The sequence below is a fragment of the Thamnophis elegans genome, chromosome 5 (assembly GCF_009769535.1).
Source record: "Thamnophis elegans isolate rThaEle1 chromosome 5, rThaEle1.pri, whole genome shotgun sequence".
Taxonomy (NCBI): Eukaryota; Metazoa; Chordata; class Lepidosauria; order Squamata; family Colubridae; genus Thamnophis; species Thamnophis elegans.
Genome location: NC_045545.1, coordinates 34,399,943 through 34,427,583, shown reverse-complemented (window position 1 = coordinate 34,427,583; position 27,641 = coordinate 34,399,943). Strand labels below are relative to the sequence as shown.

Genomic DNA, 27,641 nt, shown 5'->3' with positions numbered 1-27,641 from the left:
CCGTTCTCGCCATCTCTCGTGGCTTTCGCTTGTTCGTTCAGCTTGAAGGACCGTTAGAACCGCCATGGCGGGCTGGGAAAAAAAGGTGCGCGGAAAAAAGCCATGCTAAGAGCTGGAGCCCTTATGGTCGCATTGCTAGTTCTGGCGCCGTTCACGGAGCGGTCCGAACAGGGTCATCTGCTTCTCTGTGAAGTGTGGCCAGGTGAGGAGCATGTAAAGCTAACCAATTTCGTTGTATTTAAGTACAATGACAATAAAGATTATAAAGATTATACTACCTGCTTCAGCTGAATGGCTGGGAATTATGGATCTGCCGCGAAGTCTTATTCTCTCGGAAGGCGCAAAGTTGAGGAAAGCACTAAGTTCTCCGGCGAATGAGAGGCTTAGTAGAATTTGAAAGTCATCCTTTGTATTAAGAGCGTGAAGTTAAAAGTAATGAGTTTAAGCTTCTAAATAAATATGGGAGATGAGTAGTTGCGTTGCCGTTTAATAGTTATCGTCATTCTCAATATGGAAAAATCCGCATAAAAGCAATGGATGACTTTAAATCTGAGAATGAAAATATTTCTAGTTTGGACTTGGAATTTAGGTTTATACTATTATAAATGCAGTAGAACCGAAACTACCTGCCATGTGGTGGAAATCAGAGATACTATACCAGAATTGAAATAACAAAAATCCTTGTATATCTGAAATAAGTGAAAATATGCATTGCACTGTGAATATTTGAGCCTGTTTCCTTCCTATTTAAATACTTGATGTGATTATCATCTAGAAATTTTGATATTCATTTTGATTACTCAACTTTTCATGAAGTACTTGAAAAGCCACTGGGCCTTGGTAAAAAGTACCCAAGAATCTACAATAACACTTTCGTCGAAAGTTAATGCTACTAAATATTGCTTCCACAAAATATTGTAACGTTCTAGTTCTTAGACAAGAAGAGTATTAGCAATAAATTCCTGTTACATCTGTTCAGAGATAAGCCACATTTTAACGAGATTAAGTCTCAGTGTATATAGGTTCACAACCTTTGTTTCAAAAAAATAAATACTCTTCAGTATTTATGTGCAATTTGGAAATGCATGTGCTTAAACACTGCTAACAGTGTAAAAGTATGTTAGAACAACAGACGTAGCTGTGTTGCTCTAAGAATTTAGTCTTTATTTACTTCCTTGGGAGAGGAGATTCCTTTCTTCCAACCTGTTTTTGTGTTTTAAAACAATCAAATGTACTGGCAAAGGAATACAGGGAGTCCTCAACGTATGACCACAATTGAGCCCAAAATTTATGTTAAGTGAGTTTTGCCCATTTTACAACATTTCTTGTCACAATTGTTAAATGAATCACTGCAGTTGTTAAGTTAGTAACTCAGTTGTTAAGTGAATGTGGCTTCCCCATTGACTTTGTTGTCAAAAGGCCGCAAAAGGTGATCACGTGACCCAGGAACACTACAACTATCATAAACATTAGTCAATTGCCAAGCACCTGAGTTTTCATCATGTTACCATGGGGATGCTGCAATTGTAAGTGTGAAAAATGGTCATAAGTCACTTTTTTCAGTGCCTTTGTAACTTTGAACAGTCACTAGATGAACTTGTAAGTCAAGACTACCTGTACTTTAAACACCATAAGGATCAGATGAGAAGGAAAGTCTTTAAAAGTTTTACAAAACTACACCTGATGCTAATTTTATGGGAGATGGGCTTTCTCACAAACCCCTCAGCCTCAGTGCATGTACAGTATGAAGTCTTCAAGGCCTTGCAGAAGGCCTGTAGGATCAGTCAATCTGATCGCTAGAGGAATATTCCAGAGAGCAGGTGTCATGGCAGAAAGACTCTCTTCTTGGGTAAAATGAGACTTCTTAGCACATATCTGGAGCATCCCCGTCCTGCTGAACTAAATGAGATGAGTAGAAAAAAACTGGGGAGAGAGGTTCCGTAAGTAACCTGGCCCCAAGCAATGAAGGGCTTTAAAAGTGACCATCTTGTTGAATTTCATCCAGAAACATACTGCTAGCCATTGCAGCTCACATAGTAGCTGTGGCCTATGCACCAAACAACAGGTAACTTTAGGACAACTTGACTTAAGGCAATATAAGAGCCTGTTTCGTCTAGTGGTTAAGACTAGAAAGCAAGAGACTGTAAGTTCAAGTCCCACCTTAGCCATGAAAGGCAACTGGGTCAGTCACTCTTTCTCAGCCCAACTCAACTCACAGAGTTGTGGGAAAATAGAAGGAAGGTGCATTCTACATGTAGAAATAATAAATATGGAATATAAATAAACTAAATAGCCTGCCCAACTGTATTTTATGTTGACTGAAATACTCTTCACGGGTAGCCTCATGTAGAACACACTGCAGTGGGGCAATCGGGTCACTAGAGCATACAGTGAGTGACTATTGAGTGATCTCTTTGTCTAAGAATGGTACACATTCTTAGTGCACAATCCAAAAGCTGTGTAAAGGCTATCCTAGCTATGGTTGCCACCTTTTAGTTGAACAGGAGCTATGGGTCTACTCTAGGCTGTAGTCTAAGAGGATTCCATTGACTGCTGATTCTGTCAGAGGCGATTCTGCTTCATCCAGAATCAAAGACAAAAGTCCAAAAACCTAGAGCAGTTTGGCCTTATTGGGTAGAGCTGAAACCTGATAGGTCCCATTTATATGAAAGTTTCTAGGACTGAAACAAAATCTCCATGGCATCACTCAGACAACCTGAGGTAGAGATATAAAGCTGGTATCATAGCGATGAAACTTCACCCTAATTCATAGGATGACCTCATCCAGAAGCTTTAGGGAGCCTTTCATTGGAAAAAGCATTGAACCCTGAGACAGGATAAGGACTGCAGGTTGGACTTCTTCCTGCCCTATCAACACAACGAATTGACCTCAGAAAGGAAGCAAACCAGTAATACAATGAATCCCCAACTCTCAGAGCCAGGCCAGAAGGATATCATTGATGATATTGAAACTTGATAGTATTAAAAGCTGCCGAGTAATCAAAAACAAGGATAGATGCGTAACTCTATACCAGTGATGAGGAACCTTTTTGGCACCGAGTGCCCAAACCAGAATGCGCATGCATGTGTGCTGCAGCACCGAAAACCCAAAAACCAGCTGCCTGGCGCACAGGCCTGTTTTTCAGGCCGTTTTTTGGCCCTGTGAAGACCATGTGCCGGAAACCAGAAGAGCAACTGGCGATGGCACACATGCCCACAGAGAGGGCTCTATGTGCCACCTCTGGCACACATGCCACAGGTTCACCATCATGCCATTCCCATAGACATCATACAAATTACTTTTTTAGTTACAATTTTAAACCTAAGATATGTATTTAATCTAATGTAATAACATTAAAAAAATCTGAAAATTTTTCTAGGATATTATGCATGCCTTATAAGGAAGCTATCTTGTCCAAAATTATTATTTGGTTAATCTTTGGTGAGATTCACAGCCTTTGGGGCTGGTTGGTAGCTCAACAGCTCGAGTCCTAACCAAGGACCTAGGAACTGTTAAGGTAACGTCGGAGGATATAAGCTATTCCAAGTAGGGTGGTTTTTTTGTAGAGTCAGAATGTTCAAGTCCGATAAATTTTGAATTTCCAAATAGCGAGGTAGCCCTTTAGGTATTGCTCCAAGGATTCCAATTACAATCGGGACAACACTCAATTTCTTTTTCCACAGTCGCTGAACTTCAGTTTGCAAGTCCCAGTACTTTGTGATTTTTTTCTTGCTGCTTATCTTCAATTCGCGCATCACCAGGTATTGCAATGTCAATGAACCAAACTTTTTTCTTTTCAACTATTGTTATGCCAGGTGTGTGGTAGGCCAAGTGCCTGTCAGTCTGAATTCTGAAATCCCACAAGATCTTGACTTTTTCATTCTCTAGAACCTTCTCAACCTGATGTTCCCAGTGGCTTTTGCTGTACTCAAATCCAAACCTCTGGCACAATTTCCAGTGAATGATCTTAGCATTATTACTACTACTACTACTACTACTACTACTACTACTACTACTACTACTACTACTAAGAATATAATCCTGATTTTATGATAATGTGATTTGAAATATTTAATTAAACTAAGATTATTTGCTTTGTTGCAGGGCATTTAAAAGAGTATCAACAATTATTAAGAGCATCTGATGATGATTCATACAAAATATCAGTGAATAGAATCCTAGAACAGTCTACACTGGAAAAGGACAACAGAAATTACAAAAGCTTCAGAATGAATTTCAAAATTTATGGCAAAAGTGCCATTAAGAACCATCAACTAAGATATGCAGTTCAGTTTAAAATAAATCTAAATTTAGTTAGAGTGAAAAAAAGGATACAACTTTCAAAAAAGCAATTAGTAACAGTTAGTAACATTTTGATGGAAAGAAATTATTTAAGGAGACTCAGTATGTTGATGAATACACATCTTAAAGATTGTAAAGTAAAAATGAATTGGTATATTAATGTGAGAAAGAAATTTGAAGGTAACAAATTACATGCATTGTATTTTGAAAATGGATGTAAATACATGGAAACCAGATCACCAGTGAGTTATATGGAACATAAAGCAAATATATTAAGAAGTGAAGAACTGTTGCAAAAAAGTCAGAAAAGCTTGGGAAGCATTATGTTAAAATTTACAAAGCAACATAAAAGAGAAGATCATATTGAAACAAACATTTTAAAGAAAAAATGTAAAAATAGAATTGATAGGATTTTAGATTCTGTGAAAGAAAAATTTTGTAAAGTGATTACAAATGAGTACAATAAAAATGTGCACAGAATAGTTTCTGATAACCCAAAAATATTTAATAGAGAAAGACAAAAAAATATAGGATTTAAAAGTTTACAACAGGAAAAAAATATTAACGAAAAAACCAAGATGTGGAAATGGAAAACAAGAAATAAAAAATCAATTTATGCAAATCAGAAGCTTCAAATCAGACATTTATTCACTTACCAAAGAAACAGTCACATGCAAAAGGTATACTCAACTCATAAAAAGATGCTTAACATTCAAAGGAAAAAAATCCCTGTATTTCAAACAAAAATGTATAGAAACAAACGTTTAATACAAAAATGGGGCAATATTGTCAGAGCTAGAAAAGAAAGTAAATTCGGAGAAAATAAAATGGGCACTTTGTTCAATAATTGCTATATGCATTTTTCCATAATAAATCTTAAGTTTCTAACAATTACAATATATATGAAGCAAAAAAAAATTAGCTCAAGGAAATATCAAATGCAGCAGTTAATCCAAGTGAAAAAAATGTTGCAATATCTGTTGCCATCTTCAGAGAGAGTTAAAAAGAAGTATTTTAGTTTTCGTCAGGAAGGATTTGAAATGTCATTTCTAATGACACCGATGGTAAAACAGCTATTTAAAAAAGAGGCATTTCGAGCCTTAACCTACCGATACTTCTACAAAGATATTTTTAATAGCCCATCATCAGCTGTTGACAGAACCAAGCGATCAGCAACAAATAAAACTGAATCAGTATCTATAGGTAGGTTTATTTGTGTGTTAATCATACATATTTTAAAGAGATAATAGCTTTAATACACTGTTAAATGTATAAATTGAATAACCTCCAGTTTAAAAGTATTGCTGATCAATAAACATCTTCAGTATGTATATCAAGCTTTATAAGTCTAAAAAGGAATAGCAATAGCAGTTAGACTTATATACCGCTTCATAGGGCTTTCAGCCCTCTCTAAGCGGTTTACAGAGTCAGCATATTGCCCCCAACAACAATCCGGGTCCTCATTTTACCCACCTCGGAAGGATGGAAGGCTAAGTCAACCCTGAGCCGGTGAGATTTGAACAGCCGAACTGCAGAACTGCAGTCAGCTGAGGAAAGAAACTGGTTTCATACTCTACATATAGTAAATATTCCATGGCACCCAAAAAAAGGTTTTCAAATCTAATGAATTCATTGATTCTAACCTGATGAAACAAATTATTAACATAAAAATTATGCATCACTTAAATTCATATATACTCTATTAGCATAAATAATTTTAGGACTGGCTAGTTCTATTAATCTTTCTCTGTGCACAACTTCTGTATCAATTCTAAAGATCTTCCAGGCCTGAAACATTTTGGGTAATGGGAGCTGTAGAGAAGATAACTGGAGAATCTGTTTTACAAAGTCTGTTCTATTCATGGAAAGGATACTAAGACTCAAGCAAGCCTGTTAAAAGAATTGTCTGTTATTCCTCCTTGTCCATTTAGAAGAAACTGCTATGGTTCATAGTGCCATCAGAAATTTAGCTTATTTTTTATTGGACATGCTTAGATTTTTCTTATCACTTCTTAAAGTAGTATAATTAATGTAGAGTGTTGGAATAAAGTTGTTAATAGTCTGAACAACAATGGGCTCAGACATTTCATCCTATTAAAGTACAAGGCACTTTACCTGCACATATTGTCTGCTCAGGTCATGGCTGTTTTACTGGGCCAATTTTTGAATGTGACTCTCAATATATCATGCTGTAGCTCTTGCATTTTATTATATGAAATAAAGATCTCCAGCAAATTTGACTAATGCTAAACTATCTGCCTTCTGTACTGGCATAAAGTTCTATTAATACATATTTTCATTGTTGCATACTTATGTTTGAATGGAGATCATAATTGTTTAATTGTCATAAAAAAACAAAATGAACAATAGATTTTATAAAATGCAGAACTTCTGAAACACTCAAAACCATATAATTAATTAAAAAAATGGGACACCTGCACAGCTATAAATAAGACATGAGATTGATTGAAAGTCACAACAGAGATGCTGAATTCTTTTATTATTCTAATCACCCCCTTTCCAATCAGATTTATCCTGCTTTGCTTCTGATTTTGGAGTCCAGCTGGAAAAAACAACTAGAAGGACAATGCATTGTGGAATAATGGAAAATGGTAAAGAGTTCACAGTCTCTTAGCATCATTCCTTTACTGAAAATTGCCCTTCTTCACAGCCGTGCAGCAGACTACATTTAATGATGTGGGCTTATTCTGAATAAACATAATTTTAAGGCAATTGCAATGGAAGAAGTCTTATAAATATAAATATATTTATAAATATAAACTGAAGTGCATATTTTAACATTAACTTTTTATTTGTTTAGGTGCTTTGCAACATTTAAGCAATGCTCTTCTAGCAGGTGCTACAATTTTTGGAATAGCTCTGTTTATTATTGTGTTAGCAGGATTTTACCTATACCTTAAAAGAAGGTAAGTTAATGGTTAAAAACCATTGTTTTATAATATCTTTCAAACATTTTGAACTGACTACAGGTAGTCTTGACTTACAATCACAATTGAGCACAAATTTCTGTTACTGAGTGAAATAGTTGTTAAGTGAATTTTGCCCTATTTTATGACCTTCCTTGACACAGTTAAGAAAATCACTGCAGTTAGTAACACAATTGTTAAGTGAATCTAACTTCCCCATTGATTTTGTTGTCAAAAGGTTGCAAAAGGTGATCTCATGACTCTGGGACACTGCAAATGTCATAAATGTGAACCAACTGTCAAGTATCTGAATTTTGATCATTTGACCATGGGGATGCTTGCAACAGTTGTAAGTGTGAGAATAGTCATAAGTCATTTTTTTCAATGATGTAACTTTGAATGGTCACTAAATGAACTGTTGTAAATTGAGGACTACCTGTATATCTATTAATACAGTATTGTTCAATTAATATCAGATTAATGTAAAACACCAATCCTTATTTAATAACATATGTATTGAGATTATTTGGACAAAGGAATATTTTTAGGATGTAATGAAAATTAGATAATTAGAAAATTTGATCTGCTAAGAGCAGGGATCCCCAACCCCCAGGTTATGGCCCACTACTGGGTCTTGAAATGTTTGAAACTAGGCCATGCCTGTTGCTTGCACAAAACCATCCCCTCTTCTTTACACTCCCCCCCCCATCAACAAAGCCAAAAAGGTTGGGGAACTCTATGTTAGAGAGTATTGATTCTTCAGATCAGAGTACTTTATTTGAAAATTGTTTTGTAACCTTAAATATAATATTTTTCTTATGAATTCCATATACTTTTATTCAAGTACTTTTTTCTTTTAACAAAATACATAATTTTAATAATTTATCTTGGAAAGTAGCAATGTCTTTATTATTGCCCATTCCTAGTATCTTGGAAGTAGAGAATCAATGAAACTTCTATCAGATGTTACATTGCAGAAATTTATTATTATTTATTTATTAATTAGACTTATATACTACTTCATAGAGCTTTCAACCCTCTCTAAGCGGTTTACAGATTTTTTAGCAAATTAAGTCAGCAAATTGCCCCCACAGTCTGGGTCCTCATTTCACCCACTTCGGAAGGATGGAAGGCTGAGTCAATCTTGAGCCGGTGAGATTTGAACCGCTGAACTGCAGATAACAGTCAGCTGAAGTGGCCTGTAGTACTGCACCTAACCACTGCGCCACCTCGGCTCCTTTTCAGAAGCTTCAATCTTCCAGCCAATTTTAGTTAACATCTATTTAGATCTCCTGTTTGAATATTGCCCTGTTGTTATTATTTAAAAATAGTAAAACATAGTAATAAATTATAAATAATAAAGTAATATCATTTTGAAAAATGATAACAATAACCTGTCATGCAGTATTCTCTCAACCTTTCATGTCATATAGTAATTTTGAAAATAGTGTCTTCAGCCCAACTTCAGCATTGAAAGACACCTGTTTTGTTTTTTAAGGTAAAAAGAAGCATGGTTTTGTGATGATAATTTTTAACTACTTGACAGACCAGAAGTTGCTGGGGTTCACTAGATCAATGCTGTACACTGCAGATTATGTGTACAGGACATGCGCGTACCCATGTGATCAACTCAATTTTACGAACTTGTTTGAAGTCATAAAGTGACCACCATGGTCATTAAGTGAATCAATTGTTTGCATGGCCCAGTCTTGCCAAAAACCAGAAGTAACAGTCAGTTTTTGGCAAAGAGATTGTAAATACCCCTGGGAAGTCTGTCATAAATGGTTGCTAAATGACTGGTGTATATTAAGGACTACCTGTGCTTCAAATTTATGCTGGAAGTGTAATCAGTAAGTGGGGTTATTTTACTATGTTTGATAGATGTGAAAATAACTAGAAAGTTTTTAACTCATTTACATATTTTAATTCAGAATAATTTTAAGAGCAATATAAAATTGAAACCAGAGCCTTTTCTTTTGAGGCTGATCAATAATCAACTTTAAAAAAGTCATGGAGCTTTGTTTTTACCTTTCCCCTGATAACTACAGTGCAAAGGTGAAAAATTTGACATCCACAATGGAAGAATGAATGATAAAGATGATGGAACTTTCTGAGGTGGCTAAACTGACTGTCATTGATTAGAGAAAAGACATCCAAGTTTACTACTTATGCAAATTCCATACACTTTTTGTCTATAAGGAACTACATTTTTTTCTTCATATTTTTTCCCCGCACTTTTGATTTTATCTTTTTCCCCTTTCTTCTTTTGCTTTATTAGTTCTTGTAAATATTTATCTTTATTGTTAAAGTTTTTAATAAAGTTATATGAGAAAAAAGATAATAATTTAGTTTAAATTTCAGCAAACCATAATTCTAGAATTGTTTCTTAATTATATTATATGACATTCATTTTTATTACTATTTTTAAGGGATATACATGTAATTTTATATTCATTTCTAAATAAATACTTGTGTAAATTGTATAAGTTTATATACAAAAATGCTTTCATCCTAGTATGATCAGCAAACCAAAGAAATCATTAGCATTTTTATATAGTTTTTATTACAAAATTTAGTACGAAATGTTCAGGTTTTTGTATGTAATATATTTTTATATGTTTCAGACAAGTTTTAAAATTTATCAATACTGTTCTGAAAGATAGAAAATCCTCTCCCAAGTCTAAATCTACCGGTGCCCAAGGTTATGCCCCTGTTTCTGTTTCACAGAATTTTCATTTTGTACAACCAAAGGTAAGATACAGTACTTTCATAGTTATAAAAAATGAATCCTTAATATATGCGGTTCTATGTTAAGATTCCCAATATTCTGAGGCTAATTAAAACCCTAAGCATCATTGTATAAATTCACTGTGGAAGTTCTTCATTTGGATGATATAAATGAATACTGAATACTATCTAGGCTGAAAATTGACACATGCAATATATAATTTTTGAAATCTCAATGAGTGAATCCCAATAGGATAGATTGTAATTGGATAGAATATTGTACCAGATACATAGCATAGGCAGTACAGTGCAATTATATTCTAGAGATTTGGAATAAAGCTAGATGTTGGTAATAATATCCAGCCTATAAATATGTATAGAGGCAAAACACATCTACATTGATGATAATAATGAAACCATGATGGAATCTGACAATGAATGAATGAATGAATGAATGAATGAATGAATGAATGAATGAATGAATATATATATTTATATATGGTAAATATATAAATATATATATATATATATATATATATGGTATTGAATATATATATATATATATATATATATATATATATATATATATATATATATATATATTCAATACCATTTTTTTCAATTTATATTCAATATTTTTTAAAAAAAATTATAGTTCCTTTAAGTGCAATTATAATAGAAAAATATATACTAAATTGTTGAGTGTATATGTTACATTAAAAAAATAATTTTCACTCCAAAGTAATAGAAATTAATATTTTAAGTCGAGTAGTAAATGATACATCAACATTACTGGTAGTTTTAAGAATCTGATATTTACGAATATTGAGGGTGTGGTCAAACCGAAACTTAACAAGCAATTACATCTTAAGTGTTTCCTAACGTCGTTAAGAGAACTAAGAGTTTAAGATCATTCAAAACAGCATTGATTTACTAACAAGCTACAAGATTTAATAATTGGATTAAGTGGTTTTTTTTTGGATTTAACAATTTGGCTGAAGATAAGTTTAATTGAATAGCTGAAATGGCTTCAAAGCAAGTCAAAATGAGTACTTCAAAGAGCGCTGGCAGCTCTCCAGGCACTGACACATCACTTCAATCGCTTCACTGAGTTGGCACGGGGCGGACAGATACAGCTGTGTATCGTCCGCATATTGATGGTATTTTATCCCGTGCCGACGTATGATCTCACCCAGTGGCTTCATGTAGATACTATATAGGAGGGGGGACAGGACCGAACCCTGCGGCACCCCATAATTGAGGGGCCTAGGGGTCGATCTCTGCCCCCCGACCAACACCGACTGCGACCTGTCCGAGAGGTAGGAGGAGAACCACCGAAGAACGGTGCCTCCCACCTCCCGCAACCGCCGCAGAAGGATACCATGGTCGATGGTATCGAAGGCCGCTGAGAGGTCAAGGAGCACTAGGATAGAGGCATGGCCCCTATCCCTGGCTCTCCAGAGATCATCGATCAGCGCGACCAAAACAGTTTCTGTGCAGTAGCCAGGCCTGAATCCAGACTGAAAGGAATCCAGATAATCGGTTTCATCCAAGGACCGCCGGAGTTGAAAGGCCACCACTTTCTCAACAACCTTCCCTACAAAGGGGAGGTTGGAAACTGGACGGTAGTTACTCAAGATGGCTGTATCCAAGGACAGCTTCTTCAGGAGGAGTCTCACCACCGCAGCCTTTAGAAGGAGCGGGAAGGATCCCTCCCGGAGAGAGGTGTTAACTATCGTCTGGATCCAGCCACGTGTCACCTCCCTGCTGTTCGCGACCAGCCAGGAGGGACACGGATCCAGTATACAAGTGGAGGCACTCACCGCTCCCATGGCCTTGTCCACTTCCTCAGGAGTGACAAGTTGAAACTCAGTCCATAAATTCCGCTCAAGACCTTCCCCCGGTTACCTCGGCTGGCTCTGAGCAATTGGAGGCCAGGTCTGTCCGAATCCGAGCGACTTTATCCGCTAAAAACTGAACAAACTCCTCAGCTCTACCTTGTAAAGGGTCATCCGCATCCCTCCCTTTCAGGAGGGAGCGGGTTATTCTAAACAAGGCGGCTGGGCGCGATTCAGCGGACGCAATAAGAGCGGCAAAATGCGCACATTTCGCCGCCCGTATTGCCACGAGATAGGCTCTGACATAGGCTCTCATCAGTGCTCGGTCTGACTCAGAGTTACTGGCCCTCCAGCGGCGCTCTAGACGTCTCTTTTGGCGCTTCATCTCCCGGAGTTCCTCGGTGAACCAAGGGGCCCTCCTGGATCCGCTACCTCGGAGAGGCCGTAAAGGCGCAATCCGGTTTAGAGCCCCCGATGCCGCTATATTCCAAGCAGCAACCAAGGCCTCCACCGGACTGTGGACGAGAATATTAGGTATTACACCAAGCGCCGTCTGAAATCCCATAGGGTCCATCAGGCGCCTGGGGTGGAACCACCTAATCGGTTCCTCCTCCCTACAGTGGGGGATTGGTTTCCGAAAGTCAAGCCTCAGTAGGAAGTGATCAGACCATGACAAGGGCGAGATCTCAATACCCCTTAAATCTAGATCACGTCCACTGCTCTGAGAGGAATACGAGGTCAAGTGTGTGACCCGCTGAGTGAGTTGGCCCCCGAATTACTTGGGTCAAGTCCATGGCTGTCATGCGTGGCCCGACAAAACCATGCTCGTCAAAATAGCGGCGACAAAACCACATCGCTAAAGCTGCGATGTCATCACCGCGACGTCATCACCGCGGCGACAACAGCGCAGCGACAGAAAGGCGCTTTAAAACAGCGCAGCGGCAGAAAGCCGATTTAAATTAAGGTAAGGGTTAGGATTAGGTTTAGGGGTTTGGGTTAGGGTTAGGGTGCTGAGTGCTTCGGAAGGTGCGGATTTGCCCTCCGCGGTTATGTTGTCGCGCTAGGGTCACCTTTTTCCTTAGCGCTTTAGACGGCGCAGATTTGCCCTCCGCACTTATGTCAGCGCGGATACGGGCTTCGCGGTTTTGTCGGTGAACCACTGTCATGGAAGCCATGAACTCCTGCGCCCCATCAGAGTGATCACCGAGCGAAGGCAGGTTGAAATCCCCCAGTATCATAAGTCTGGGGAACTCAACTGCCAGCTCGGCTATGGACTTGAGGAGCGAGGGGAGGGCTGTTGCAACACTGTTGGGAGGAAGGTACCTTAGCAACAAGCCCACTTGACCCCCAAGGTCCAACTTCACCAGCAAGGACTCACACCCGACAAGCTCCGGAGCAGGGATCCTACGAGGAACTAAAGACCTTCGGATGATGATAGCCACTCCCCCACCCCTTCTCTGGGGTTGCGGCTGATGAAGCACCTGAAAATCCTCTGGGCACATTTCAGTGAGGGAGACTCCTCCCTCCGGGCCCAGCCAGGTTTCAGTAATACATGCCAGGTCTGCCCCCTCGTCTAATATTAGGTCCTGGACGTGGGGAGCCTTGTGAACCACAGACCTGGCATTTAGCAACAGCAGCCTGAGACCAGGGCCCTGACAACTCTCACCATCTGGCCTTGGAGTGGAACTAGTAGGGCCGGAAGGAGGGATCGCTGTGACATAGCAAGCCCTCCTTCCCCGGTAATGGCTAGCCCTAAAGTTCCCGCCATACCTGCCCCTCCCCGTCATGACCGTAATGTTCCGGCCCACTCCCGTGTCCGTGGTCCCCATTCCCTCCCCATAGCTGCCACATTCTTCGGCAGGCCATTTAATTCAAGCATTCTAAGACTGGGATTGGGCCTGGGCCCCCTAACACTTCTGCAATAGCACTCAGTGCAGGAGGCACCAGGTTATAGTCCCAGCCCTCTCAAACATACGCATCCATTCACCCAAGCAATCCCCACATAACAGTTAAAAACACAAAAATACAACAATAATAGGTTAATAAAAGTGGGCTCATTCATTCAATCATACCCATACCACATGCACTCCCCATACCATTTAAAAAATTGCATAATAGTGCAAAATTTAAGTTTGTGCAAAATCATCCTAGTGTGGAAGAGGAAACCTAATGTTCCAGACTTCTCCACAGGGAGAGCAAGGTTCAAAAGTCTGGAACAGTTGGAAAGTTAATGTCAGTTGGAGGGAGGTAAGAAGCAAACTCCCTGCCCACGTCCTCTTTGTCCCCTGCCCTTTCTTTCTGCCGAGATAGAAATGCAGAATAGCAAACAGGAGCACAGACAGGGATCTCAAGGAGGCCGGAGATAAATTCAAAAGTCCTGGCTTACTCCACAATGATGGTCCGGAGGATGAAGGTAGGGGCAGGGATGGCCGGGAAGCAAAAAAGCCGTAGATTGCAACAGTTATAGCAGCGAGGCCGGTCATGGTCGTCAGACGGCCGGGATGGCAATGGTCGGAGCACAGCCCCCCTGGCAGTCAGAGTGAAACCAAAAAGGACTGCGTCCACGATGGAAGGGGGAGGGGGGAGGACAGCTGAGCCACAGCGTTCTCAAGCGGCGTCAGCGAGCCAGCGGACCATCGGGTTAGCAACCCCAACCCTAAACCCTAACCCTAACCTGCCCTAACCCTGACCCTAACACTGGCCCTAACCCTAATCAAATCCTAACCCTAAACTAGCCCTAGCCCTAACCCTAGTCCTAATCCCGCAACAGCACAGCAGCGGTTGAAGAAGTCAGGCAACGAAAGCAGGGTCGGGGGCCCCCCCAAGACGGACCTCCAACAGCTGAGACCACAGCGATTAGCGGCAGTCACGATGGAATCGGGGCTCCCCCAAACAAACGCAACAGAAACAGTAGGATCAGGGCTCCTCCAGAACAGCTGGGCCGTAGCTCCGGTGAGGTCGGGGCTCCTTCAGGACTCCTCCAGGACAGCTGGGCCGCGGCGTTCATAAGCCGTGGCGTTCTCAAGCAGCCGCGGTGTTCTCAGGTGGCCCCCGTGCTTGTGGCAGTCAGATGGCTCCTCCATGGCAGCTGGGCCGCAGCGTTCACAAGCGGCGGCGTTCTCAAGCGGCCTCGGCGATCTTAAGTGGCTGGGCCGTGGCGATTCTCAAGCGGCCACAGCGATTCTCAAGCGGCCACGGCGTTCTCAGGCGGCCTCAATGTTCGTAACGGTCAGATTTAGAGATTAGAGATTTAGAGATTTATTAATATTTGTAGGCCGCCCTTTTCCCTGAGGGGACTCAGGGCGGCTCACATAAAATAGGGGAAGGGGAGATACAGACATTAAGATAAGACATATAATAAAATAATAAACAACATACATTCATCATTCGGGAGGGGAATTATCCTTGTCCCCAGGCCTGACGGGCGAGCCAGTTCTTCAAGGCTGTGCGGAAGGCCTGGACGGTGGCGAGGGTGCGAATCTCTACGGGGAGCTCGTTCCAAAGGGTCGGGGCTACTACTGAGAAGGCCCTCCTCCTTGTAGTTGCCAGCCGACACTGGCTGGCCGATGGTATACGGAGGAGGCCTAATCTATGTGATCTTATTGGTCGCAGGGATGTAATTGGCAGAAGGCGGTCTCTCAAGTATCCAGATCCACTGCCATGTAGGGCTTTATGGGTGACTAATAGCACCTTGAAGCGCATCCGGAGATCGACAGGTAGCCAGCGCAGCTCGCGGAGGATAGGTGTTATGCGGGTGAACCGAGGTGCACCCACAATCACTCGCGCGGCCGCATTCTGTACTAGCTGAAGTCGCCGGATGCTCTTCAAGGGCAGCCCCATGTAGAGCACGTTGCAGTATTCCAGCCTAGAGGTCACAAGGGCCCGGGTGACTGTTGTGAGAGCCTCCCGATTCAGGTAGGGTCGCAACTGGCGCACCAGGCGAACCTGGGCGAATGCCCCCCTGGTCACAGCCATTAAATGGTGGTCAAACGATAGCTGTGAGTCCAGGAGGACTCCCAAGTTGCGAACCCTCTCTGAGGGGTGTAGAATTTGACCCCCCAGCCTGAGTGATGGAATATTGGTCGAATCTCTGGGAGGGAAACACAACAGCCACTCGGTCTTTTCTGGGTTGAGCACGAGCTTGTTAACCCTCATCCAGTCCATAACAGCTTCGAGGCCGCGGTTCATCACGTCTGCCGCTTCATTGAGTTGGCACGGGGCGGACAGATACAGTTGAGTATCGTCCGCATATTGATGGTATCTAATCCCGTGCCTGCGAATGATCTCACCCAGCGGTTTCATGTAGATGTTGAATAGTAGGGGGGATAAGACCGAGCCCTGAGGCACCCCATAAGTTAGGGGCCTAGGGGACGATCTCTGCCCCCCCACTAACACCGACTGCGACCTGTCCGAGAGGTAGGAGGAGAACCACCGCAACACGGCGCCTCCCACTCCCACCTCCCGCAGTCGTCGCAGAAGGATACCATGGTCGATGGTATCGAAAGCCGCTGAGAGGTCGAGGAGAACCAGGATGGAGGAATGTCCTCCATCTCTGGCCCTCCAGAGATCATCGGTCAATGCGACCAAAGCGGTTTCTGTGCTGTAACCGGGTCTGAAGCCTGACTGGAAGGGGTCTAGATAGTTTGCTTCCTCCAAGGACCGCTGGAGCTGGAAGGCCACCACCTTCTCAACAACCTTCCCCAGAAAGGGGAGGTTGGAGACTGGACGATAATTATTAAGGATAGCTGGATCCAAAGATGGCTTCTTCAGGAGGGGTCTCACCACCGCCGCTTTCAGTGCGGCGGGGAAGTTCCCCTCCCGAAGTGAGGCGGTGACAACCGCCTGGATCCAGCCTCGTGTCACCTCACTGCAGTTAGTAACTAACCATGAGGGACACGGATCCAGTACACAGGTGGAGTACTCCGTAGTCCGGAGAGGTCTCCCGAACAGCTGGGCTGCGGGCCGCGGCGGCAGTGGCGGCGGCGTCTTTTGTGCCCGGCAGCTCTGGAGAGCAATGTCTCTCCAATTCACTGCCGGCACCAGCACCCTTACAGATTGTTCGTCCTCAACCTCCGCTTGGCTCAGTATCCGAGCACAATTTCGCCTCTTCCAAGTTGTTTTTTCTTAGGCAGTGCCGGAGCGATAAGCCCAGCAGACATCTTCCTCACACATGCGCACAGAAAGGAGTTTTAATAAACTTAAATAATCTATATAGACGTAGACAGGGGGAAAAACGAAAGGAATTAGAAGAAGAGATAAAGAAGAAAGAGCAGGGGCTAATATTCAACCCAGGTGATAAGAAGACAAAAGAGGAAATCACTTTACTGCAAGCGCAATTTAATATGTTGATGTCTGATCAAGTGGCTACTAATTTACTATATGTTAAACATAATACTTTTTGCAATGCAAATAAACCAGGTAGATGGTTAGCATATATGACGAGGAAAAAACAAATATTTCGCACTATAGAAAAAATAGAATATAAAGGTAAAGAAGTTTATCAACAGGATATGATTAAAAATGCTTTTTTAGACAAGACTGTACACTGGTGATAAAATACAAGGTTTAGACATAGATAGATACTTGAAGAAAGAGAAAACCCCTATAGTTACAGATGAGCAAAGGAGAGACTGAACCAACCAATAACTTCGGAGGAAATCCTCCTGGTAATTAAACAGTTAAAAGTTGGGAAGGCCCCTGGTACAGACGGACTGACAGCCGTTTATTATAAACATTTACAATTAGAAATGGTAGAACCTCTTAAGGAACTATTTAATAGAATTCAATTGAAAGGAAGGGTACCACCATCTTGGAGAACAGCCTTTATCTCCCTGATTCCGAAAGAAGATCAAGATCTCAGCCAGCCAAAAAATTATAGGCCCATATCATTACTCAATATAGATTATAAAATTTTTGCTAAAATATTAGCAAATAGGTTGATGTTAATTATACAACAAATGATTGACAATGATCAATCTGGTTTCATACAAGGGAGACAAATGAAAAGTAATGTAAGACAAATTGTTAATATATTGGACTATCTGGGAAAGAATAACCAAGTCCCCGCAGCACTTATATTCTTGGACGCGGAGAAAGCGTTTGATCGAGTGAATTGGCAATTTTTAATGAAAATAATACAAAAGATGCATTTTGAAGAGTATTTTACACAATCTATCAAGACAATATACCAGAAAGAAACAGCACAAATTATAGTTAATGGTAGTTTAACAGAATCTTTTAAAATTGAAAAAAGAACAAGACAGGGGTGTCCCCTATCTCCATTATTGTTTATCTTAACCCTGAAGTTATTGTTGAATAAAATACGTGGGTCAGATGATTTGCAGGGAATTAAGATTAGGCATTACAAATACAGAGTACGAGCATTTGCGGATGACTTGGTTGTAACTTTAACCCAACCGGGGAAATCAGCTATAGGTTTAATGAACATAATTAATCAATATGGTCAAGTATCTGGGTTTAAAATAAATGTAGGGAAAACAAAGATGATAGCTAAAAATATGAACACAAATCAAAGAGAAGAACTAGAAAGAATAACAGGATGCGAGATAGTAAAAAAGATTAAATATTTAGGAGTTTATATCACAACCTCAAATGGGAAATTATATAAGTATAATTATGAACCATTATGGCATAGAATACAGATAGAGATGAACAAATGGGAAAAATTACAACTGTCTTTGCTGGGAAGGATAGTAGTAGTTAAAATGAATGTTTTGCCTAAGTTTCTATTTCTTTTTCAAATGATACCAATACTCAAAAAGATGCAAATTTGGAAGAATGGCAGAAGGGTATTAATAATTTTTTGGGGGCAGGAAAGAAACCGAGAATAAAACTTAAAATAATGCAAGATGTATGTGAGGGAGGAGGTTTGAAAATGGCCAACTTAAAATTATATTATGAAGCAGTAGCTTTATCAACAATTAGTGACTGGATTAACTCAACAGAGGATAGAATACTGAACATTGAAGGGTATGATTTGGTATATGGTTGGCATGCTTATTTAATATACGACAAGAAGGTGGATAAGATTTTTAAAGTCATATTTTAAGGAATGCTCTATTGTGTGTCTGGAAAAAAATACCAATATAAATTAAATGATAAGATACCTATGTGGGCAGTACCCAGACACGCGATAGAGAATATAAGCATAGAACAAAACCAGGATGTAACCACATACAGAGAGCTTCTTACCATAGAAAGAGGTGTACTACAGTTAAAACCTTTGAATGTATTAAAAGAGGAAAGGGTAATTCAAACCTGGTTTCAGTATGGACAACTACAGGCCAGATAGAAAAAAGACCAGAAAATTGGTATTATGCAAAATGAGGATAACTTAGTAAAACAAATTAGGGACCAGAGTCAAATGCATATAAAAAGGTCATATAACATTGATAGAAATAGATTCTGAAACAGAGCTAGTTAAAGACTATGATAAAATGGGCACAAAATTTTGAAGAACCAATAATGATGGAAACATGGGAAAAGATATGGGTAAGAAATATAAAATTTACGCAAGCCCAAAACTTGAGAGAGAATTTTTACAAGATGTTTTATAGATGGCATTTAGATCCTAAAAAATTAGCTTGTATGTATTCAAACTTACAATCTAAATGCTGGAGATGTGATTGTGTTGATGCAACATATTATCATATATGGTGGACTTGTAAAAAAGTCAAAGCATTTTGGATAAAAATATGGTGGATTATTCAAAATATTCTTAAAAAGAGGATAAAGTTTACTCCTCAGTATTCTTGTTAGGTATAATTAGATTGTACAGTTATAGAGACTAATTTGATTCTGAACTTAACGGCAGCAAGATTGTTGGTGGTGCAGTACTGGAGGAAGGAAGAAATGTCTACCATTCAAGAATGGACGTTAAAAGTAACAAATTTAGCAGAGATGGCTAAAATATCAGCATACCTCAAGGACTATTCAGATGAGAAATACAAGCTGGAATGGGGAAGATGGATTGATTATATTCAAAATAAATATGGGACTAAGAAATTTCAGATAGCTTATGAATGAATGAACAAGGAATGTTACAACTTATCTAAAGTTAGTTTTACAAAAGGGGGGTTAAAGTACAAGCGAGGGACGATGCTAAAGTTAGCTTATTTTAGTGTATGGTTGTTAAATGTTTATACCCTGTATTCGCTGTGGGAGGTTGGGGGGGGAGGGAGGAAGGGGAGGTGGGATTGGGGGGGAGGGAGGGAAGGGGAAAGGTATATAATTGTAAAACTCATTAAAACTTTTAATAAAAAAAAAGAATCTGATGTTTAGTTTCTTCAGTGTCTGGTCATTAAAATTTGAATGTTACCAACATAGCACTAAAGGCTCTCGGATATGGAAGTCTGTTGTGAAAGCAATTTTATACTGTGATGGTGGGCTATAATGCTTTATTCTATATATTCTAAATGTAGCACAGCTCATTTAGTATCAAATATACTTTTGATATATGAAATAAAGGTAGTCCTTGACTTACAACCATTTGTTTAATAACCATTTGAAGTTACAATGGCACTGGAAAAAATGATTTATGAGTATTTTTCACATTTATGACCATTACAGCATTCCCATGGTCACATGATCAAAGCTTGGCAACTGACATGCATTTATGATAATTGCAGTGTCCTGAGATCAGCTGATCAACTTTTGCAACCTTCTGACAAGCAAAAGTTAACAGGGAAGCCAAATTCATTTAACAACTATGTTACTAACTTAACAACTGCAGTGATTCACTTAATAATTGTGATAAAAAAGATCATCAAATGGGACAAAACTCACTTAACAACTATCTTGCTTAGTAATGGAAATCAGTTGTGGTTGTAAGCTGAGGACTATATCAATTAAATAATTTATGGCTTTTAAGCATTATAATAAAAAATGTGTTAATCTTCAACATATTTTAATATTTTATAATTTAATTCAGGATAAGGTCTACCTAATAACTGAAGTATTAGAAAAATTCTTAATACATTTTGTTTAATGTAAGATTGATGCTTTGGTTATCTTTTTTATATTTGATAGAACTCAAGAAAGAAACAGACATCAATGGCAGCAGGTATCAACAGCTTCTAAGAATGCAATCTACAAAGAATATATATTGCTATGAGACTTTTGTAAAGTAAAGTAAATATGTTAAATGCGATTATAGAAGCTTAGATACAGGAAGTATATATTTTCAATACATAGTGGCAAAATATAACTAAATAGCTTCCTTTTGGGGTGTGTGTGTGTGTGTGTGTGTGTGTATGTATCAGTGACGTGCGGTGAGGCTTACGGTTGGTGAGGCAATAGCGTGGCGGCGGTGAGAAGCAGCGTCCCCGCCGCTGTCCCTGACAGAGGTGTCTTGCGTTTATGTCCACCATAGATGCGGATACAGCGGCGGGGACGGAGAAGGCGGGGTGCGAGGTGGCAGAGTGCAGCGGTGGCGAGAAGCAGCGTCCCAGCTGCTGTCCCAACAGGCGTCTTGCGTTTATGTCCGCCATAGACGCAAGACACCTCTGTTGGACTCAGCGGAGGAGGCGGGGTGCGAGGTGGTGGAGCATGGCGGCAGCGAGAAGCAGCGTCCCGCCACTGTCCCCGACAGGTGTCTCGCATTTATGTCCACCATAGACGCGAGACGCCTCTGTCGGACACAGTGGCGGGGATGGAGGAGGTGGGGGGCGAGGCGGCAGCCGGCAAAGAAAGGGGAGAGGAGGAGGAGGGAAAGGGAGAGGGGAGCAGGACGGGGCTCCCGGTGGTGGGGAGAGCAGAAAGGGAAGGGGAACACAGCAGGCAAAAGAAAGAAAGCGCTAGCCCGCCAGCAGATTCGGGTAAAAGACCTGCCTCTGCTGGCGGGCTGCCCCTCTCTTCTGAAACAAGGCTGCCCTCCCTGCCTCTCCCCCTTCCCTCTCTTCTCAAACAAACTCTCAAATTAAGAGTTTGAGTGAAGTGAAGAAACAAACACACGCACACACACAAACACACAAAAATTACTCACAATAAAAAATTACTTACAAATTACAATAATTTTGAATTCTTTCCCCCTCCCTCCGTCCAACCCACATACCTTTTCTAGCTGTGTCACAGAGGATTTTAACTCTCCTCTTGTCTGTCATGATGAAAATGTGAAAATGTAAAAAGAAAAAGGCAAGAGCTGCTCTAGCCAGGCTGGGATAGTTACTGCTAGAGTCATCATGTGGATGACTCTGCTTAACTGTTTAAGAAAAGCCTCTTAAAAAAGTGCCCTCTGCAGGAAGAGGCGAGAGAACCACGTGCCTCCTTTGCATAAGGAATTTTTCGCCTTTTAACCCTTGCTTAACTCTGCTCAAGTGATCATACAGATAGAGTAAAGGAGGCACATGGTTCTCTCGCCTCCTGCAGCTAAGCACTAAGCAGAGTCATCCACTGTGACTCTGGCAGCAACTACCTCAGTCTTTTTCCTTTTAAATTTGTTTTTCTTTTTCATGATGACAGTGGTGAGGCCCTGCCTCCCCTGACTGCACGTCCCTGGTATGTATGTATGTATGTATGTATGTATGTATGTATGTATGTATGTATGTATGTATGTAGCATTTGTGCTGGCAAATAAATAAAGGGAGACAAATAAAAAATGGTTTTCTGCCTGGAAGGCTCCTAGGGGGGAGCTGAAAGGCAAAAGGGAAGCAGCATGCTCCCTCCCATATTTGGGCATACCAGGTGCTTTGACATAACACTTAATATATAAATATAAAATATTATAGGATGGAGAGCATACAGATCTCCACATATATTCTGGTAATTCTCAGTTATTACCATTTATTAACCACTCAAATTTATAATGTTGCTGAAAAGCAGTACTTCTGACCAATCTTCAAGGTTCCAGCCATTGCAGTGCCCTCACGAGTCTGGATTCCCTTGTTTAACAAACTGTTGTGATTCATCTAATGGTAGCAACAAGCAATTGCCATTGCTAACTGATATGGTATTACATGATGTGCTTTATGGCTGCATAGTTTAGTGATGGAAATTCCAGTCCCAATGGCTGTCATTAAGTGACGATTGCCAGTATAACCATTCCTCATTATTGGACATGGTGTTTAAGATTCTGGGAATTGAAGTTCAGGAATGTGGGAAAATATTGTTGAAGAAAGGATTGTTATTGTTAGTTGCAAAGTCATGTCTGATCATCCCAGCCCCATGGACAACGTTCCTCCAGGCCTTTTTGCCTTTTGGTACTACCATGCAGTTTTCATGACAAAGATACTGGAGTGGGTTGCCATTTCCTTCTCTAGTGGATCACATTTTGTCAGAGCTCTCTGCTATGACCTGTCCATCTTGGGTGGCTCAAGGTCGACTCAGCCTTCCATCCTTCCGAGGTGAAATGAGGACCCGGACTGTGGGGGCAAGTTACTGACTCAATTTGCTAAAAAATTTGTAAACCACTTAGAGAGGGCTGAAAGCCCTATGAAGCGGTATATAAGTCTAATAAATAAATAAATAGCTTCATTGAGCTACATAAGCCCCTTCACCACGACAAGGCAGTAATCCATGAAGGGGAAAGTAAGGATATGTCCCTTTAACTTTATTGAGATTTAAATGTTACGGGTATTTTATCTTTGGTTATATTTAAATCTGATTATGTTAAATGTTATCAGATTTTCTTAATACATTAGAAAGAGCAGATGTATAAAATGTGATAGATCCATACCTAGCATTTGAAAAGTAAAGGTCTCCAAGACAGATAACATAACAACATCACCAAGTTAAAATTTGATCATACTGTACACACTTTTCCTGGTAAATTAGAACTGTACAGTCAAAACATTGTGACACTGGTGATCATCAGTTTAGTTTCTCATGGTATTAAAATAAAATTTGGGGCAACTTTCTTAGTTCATATAAGATATCTGCATGAAGAACCATTAAATGTATTTTAAGAGATTAGAGGTAGAAATCTAAAATTTCTATCAACTACTATTTAATATTATAGCATCAGGGCCATAGTAAGTTTCTTATTGCTAGGCCAGTGATGGTGAATCTTTTCCGGACGGAGTGCCAAAAGCGTGCACATGCGTGCACAGCTCCCACCCACCCTGTTCATGCGCCCTTCCCCCTGCGCATGCGTGCATGGCCCCCAAATGCACCCCATGCATGTGCATGCGGTCCACTGCACGTGCCCTGCCCCCCTCGCATGCAAGCACATACCCCATCCCCTGCACATGTGCAGCAGAGACCTGAAGATTGGCTGGCGGGAGGTGTGCATGCATGCAGGTTGGAGCTGAACTGGGGTGATGGCTTGCATGCTATCAGAGAGGGTGCTGCGTGCCATCTCTGACACCCGTGCCATAGGTTTGCCATCATGGTGCCAGGCTTATGATCATTTTGTCATGATTCTCATAACTTGTTCTCTGTGCTAATTTTAGAAATAAAATTACATAAATAAATGAAGCTCAAAAGTAGTTCATGAGAAACTAAAAGACAGAGACCCCCTGGTCCAAATTATTTAGTTAGAGAGTTATTTTTGTGGCCCTGTAGCACTGTTTAAATTTGGTTGGAATGAACTGTCAAATTATAATAGCAAAATTCTTTGCTAGTTTTCATTGGGAAACAGATAGATGTACTAATTCACCAACAAGATTGATGTATTATTAATATTTAAAATAATCTAATCATTCTCCATCCCCTTTGATATCATGTTATTGCCACATTTTCTGCCATTGAAAAAAATTACTAAAATTAAGGCTCTCAGAGTTCAAAGAGATTATCTACCCCTAACAGTTCTTGTACCCATTATCCTATAGCAGAAGTTTATTTAAAAAGCAGCTTTTCTACTTTGTTTTAAGAAGTAAACATTACTGTTAATGCTTACATTAAATAGACTTAGATTATGAAACCTAATATTTGAAAAATATTTTATACTGTATACAATAAGAGTAATCCTAATACCTTTTTCCATTTGAAAAGCATTGTGAGGAGCAGGGGAGATTCACGAAGCAAGGAGCTCCATTTTCTTTTTTTAGCTATTGAGGAGGTCCTCTTGGTCTTAAGTGTGTTTTCATGAATAGGCTATTCCATGAAATCTTACAAATCAGGCAGATTGATAATAGAAGATAATATAATATATCCAAAATAATTTGTCCTGTGTCTGAGTTAAAAGAGTTTTTTTTTATTGTTTAATATCATTTGATATATTCTTCTGGTAACATTAGAGGCAAAATAACATATAGAGGAATTTTGGAATAGGAGATAGATATCAACTACTATTCAAATTAGTTTTAATATTGGTAATATTGAAAATAAGTTCATTTTAAGACACATATTTTAATGAACAATATTAACTGTTTCATTACAGATGTAGAAGCCCATGCCAAAGATCATGCTATTGTGAAAGAAATATATGATAGCTCTGATACAGAAGGAAGTTCAAAAAAGTCGCACAGAGGTTTGAGTGTAAGATCCAGAGCATATGTGTTTCCATCTCGGTCCAGTGAAAGTGTACAATCTTTCTATGATGATGTTTGTGATATTTGCTCAGCGCAATTTTCTTTATCAGATGAATTTACTGTAGAAAAACCGTGTTCAAATCTGTCCAGCACTACTCCCAAAGCAAAAGAAACTGTTTCTGTTGCATGTCAAACAAATCATTCTTTGAAAGAGGGTCAAAATTATGATATTAATACCAATATGTCACCGCAGTTCAAGAAACCAACTATTTCAAGATCAAAATCTGAAAATGATATCCTAAAGGCTTCCTCCAATAATACATCATGTCCAGTACAATTATTGAATAATGTTTCTGAAGTACAAAATCCATGATCCGTATGTTTATATCACATTGAAAAGTTCAAATTAACCTTAAATGCTGATGATTCTATTTTTTTTCTTAAAACAAAGTTCTTAACTAAATACAGTTGTGTTAAGAATAGCACACAAAGTTCTGTGATGGAGTCTTGTTCCAGCTTTAAAGGAAGTTCTCCATTGTTGATGCTCCATTTTAAGATCATGGTACCTATGGTTAGGGTTACATTTTGAATCTGGGATATTTTGAGCACAGAGACTCACAACAGTGTGTGTGTGTGTATACAGATGCAACAACATAACATCCATAAAACTTGTAGAATGTATTAGATGGGCTAAGAGAATTATACTGTTAGAAGATCTATTCGGGATTTATTACATCAAGATAAGACTTGCCCTCATCAGGTTGTTCAAATGATTTCAAATTCCTCAAAGCATTCATGTATTCAATGCAGATTCCTGTAAGGATTTTGCACATTCAGTTACATTTATGCTTGTTTTCATGCAAGCAAGGATGCTGAGGCTTTTGGGGAGTGTTATTGTGATAAAACTGACTAATTCCTAATCAGAATTAGAAACTACCCAAAGTGTTCAAACCTTTTTGGGTAGTTTCTAATGCTGATTCATGAGATGTGAATCAATAACATTCAAGAGATTTACTGAGATTTTGTTCCTGTTGGTTCTTGTGGTAGCATCAAGAGTGAAACCTGACATCAGTAAGCAATGTTTTATTAATAAATATTTATTGTGGCCTAAGAGAACATAGATTTTGATCATTTTTACTGTCACAATGAAAAACAGTTGTGATATTATTCATGGGATTGAGACAGTCATGCCATTAACGTACTTTTTAATCAAAAACAAATATTTCGTTTGTGATACAGAGTCATGCAAAGTTTGTTGTATTGACCTAGTTGCATAATTCACTAGCATATAGTGAAGTTATGAAACAAAGTAGAAATTTTTTCTTCTTTTAAAAGGAAAAGACAATCATAACAGCTATTTTCATTATAGATTAGGAAGCCTTATAAATAAAGCCCCAGTATGATTTATTTTCTTGTTTATTGGCAAGAAAGGATGCTGAGCTGCACTGCTAAGCCGGATGGAGAACAAGATGCTTTCTTCCTTTTGTAGTTCATTGAGTTTCTATGGCAAGGGTGTAAGAAAGATGAGGCATTTCCATTCCCCACCATCAGTTTTTAGTCTTCTGTTATAGTTGGTGGATATAACTAATATACCTGTTTTGATGACAAACACTGGTATATAAAATTCAAGAAAAAGCCAAAGGCCAGGATTCTAAAGCAACCTGCCTACCAGACCCATGTAGAGAAAAATACTCAAACAGGTTGGTTGCTTTGTGAGATGCCGTTTCTCCAGAAGTCTGGTTCACTGTGTGAGATGTCCTGTGAGTGTATTAAAATGCCATCCCATGTGGAAGCAAAGCATCCTGCAGAGTGACCTACCTGTTGGACCATGTTTTTCTGCATAGGTCTGACAAGCAGGTTTCTGTACAGAGATCTCAGTCTATCTTCCTAGCAGTACCACAATTGCTAGAAATCAAAAAATTTACCAGACCAAAGTCTACAGCGACCTGCTTGCCACACAAAGATAATTAGAACAATACTATATGTTTCCCATGGCTAAACCTACCACAACTATCACAACTTGCCACCTCCCTAAATGCAGGTCAGAACAGTAACTGGTAGATATTTATTCCACCAGCAATGATATCCACTAATTGCTATACATCCCAAATGGCTGAGGCGTTAAAAGTCCATACATACTGGGACAACATTAAATCACACAATCTTAACTGAACCGAAAGTATTTTGAAATGTATATGGCATCAATTGCTATGCTAATACGGAAAAATAAAGAATGTTGTAAGCTGAACACTTCTTGGCATTCTGTAGAATTAACTACATTAGAATTAATTGGGTTTTGCCACTTACTGCTAAAATTTTTAGATATATATATATATATATATATATATATAATTAAGTCACGTTTTTTGGAAAAGTAAATTGTGATAATACTGCTCAGAGCATTTAGTATGCAATTTCT

The 27,641-nt window shown here is 39.6% G+C and overlaps 1 protein-coding gene across 1 annotated transcript; it reads left to right on the top strand.

Moving 5' to 3' along the window:
* LOC116508655 lies at positions 1-27,455 on the top strand. Its single transcript, XM_032217289.1, has 5 exons — positions 1-202; positions 7,125-7,230; positions 9,855-9,981; positions 20,844-20,877; positions 25,132-27,455. Exons 1-5 carry the CDS (start codon positions 103-105, stop codon positions 25,593-25,595), a joined length of 831 nt encoding a protein of 276 aa, XP_032073180.1. The 5' UTR covers positions 1-102; the 3' UTR covers positions 25,596-27,455.
* Positions 27,456-27,641: the final 186 nt, after the last annotated feature.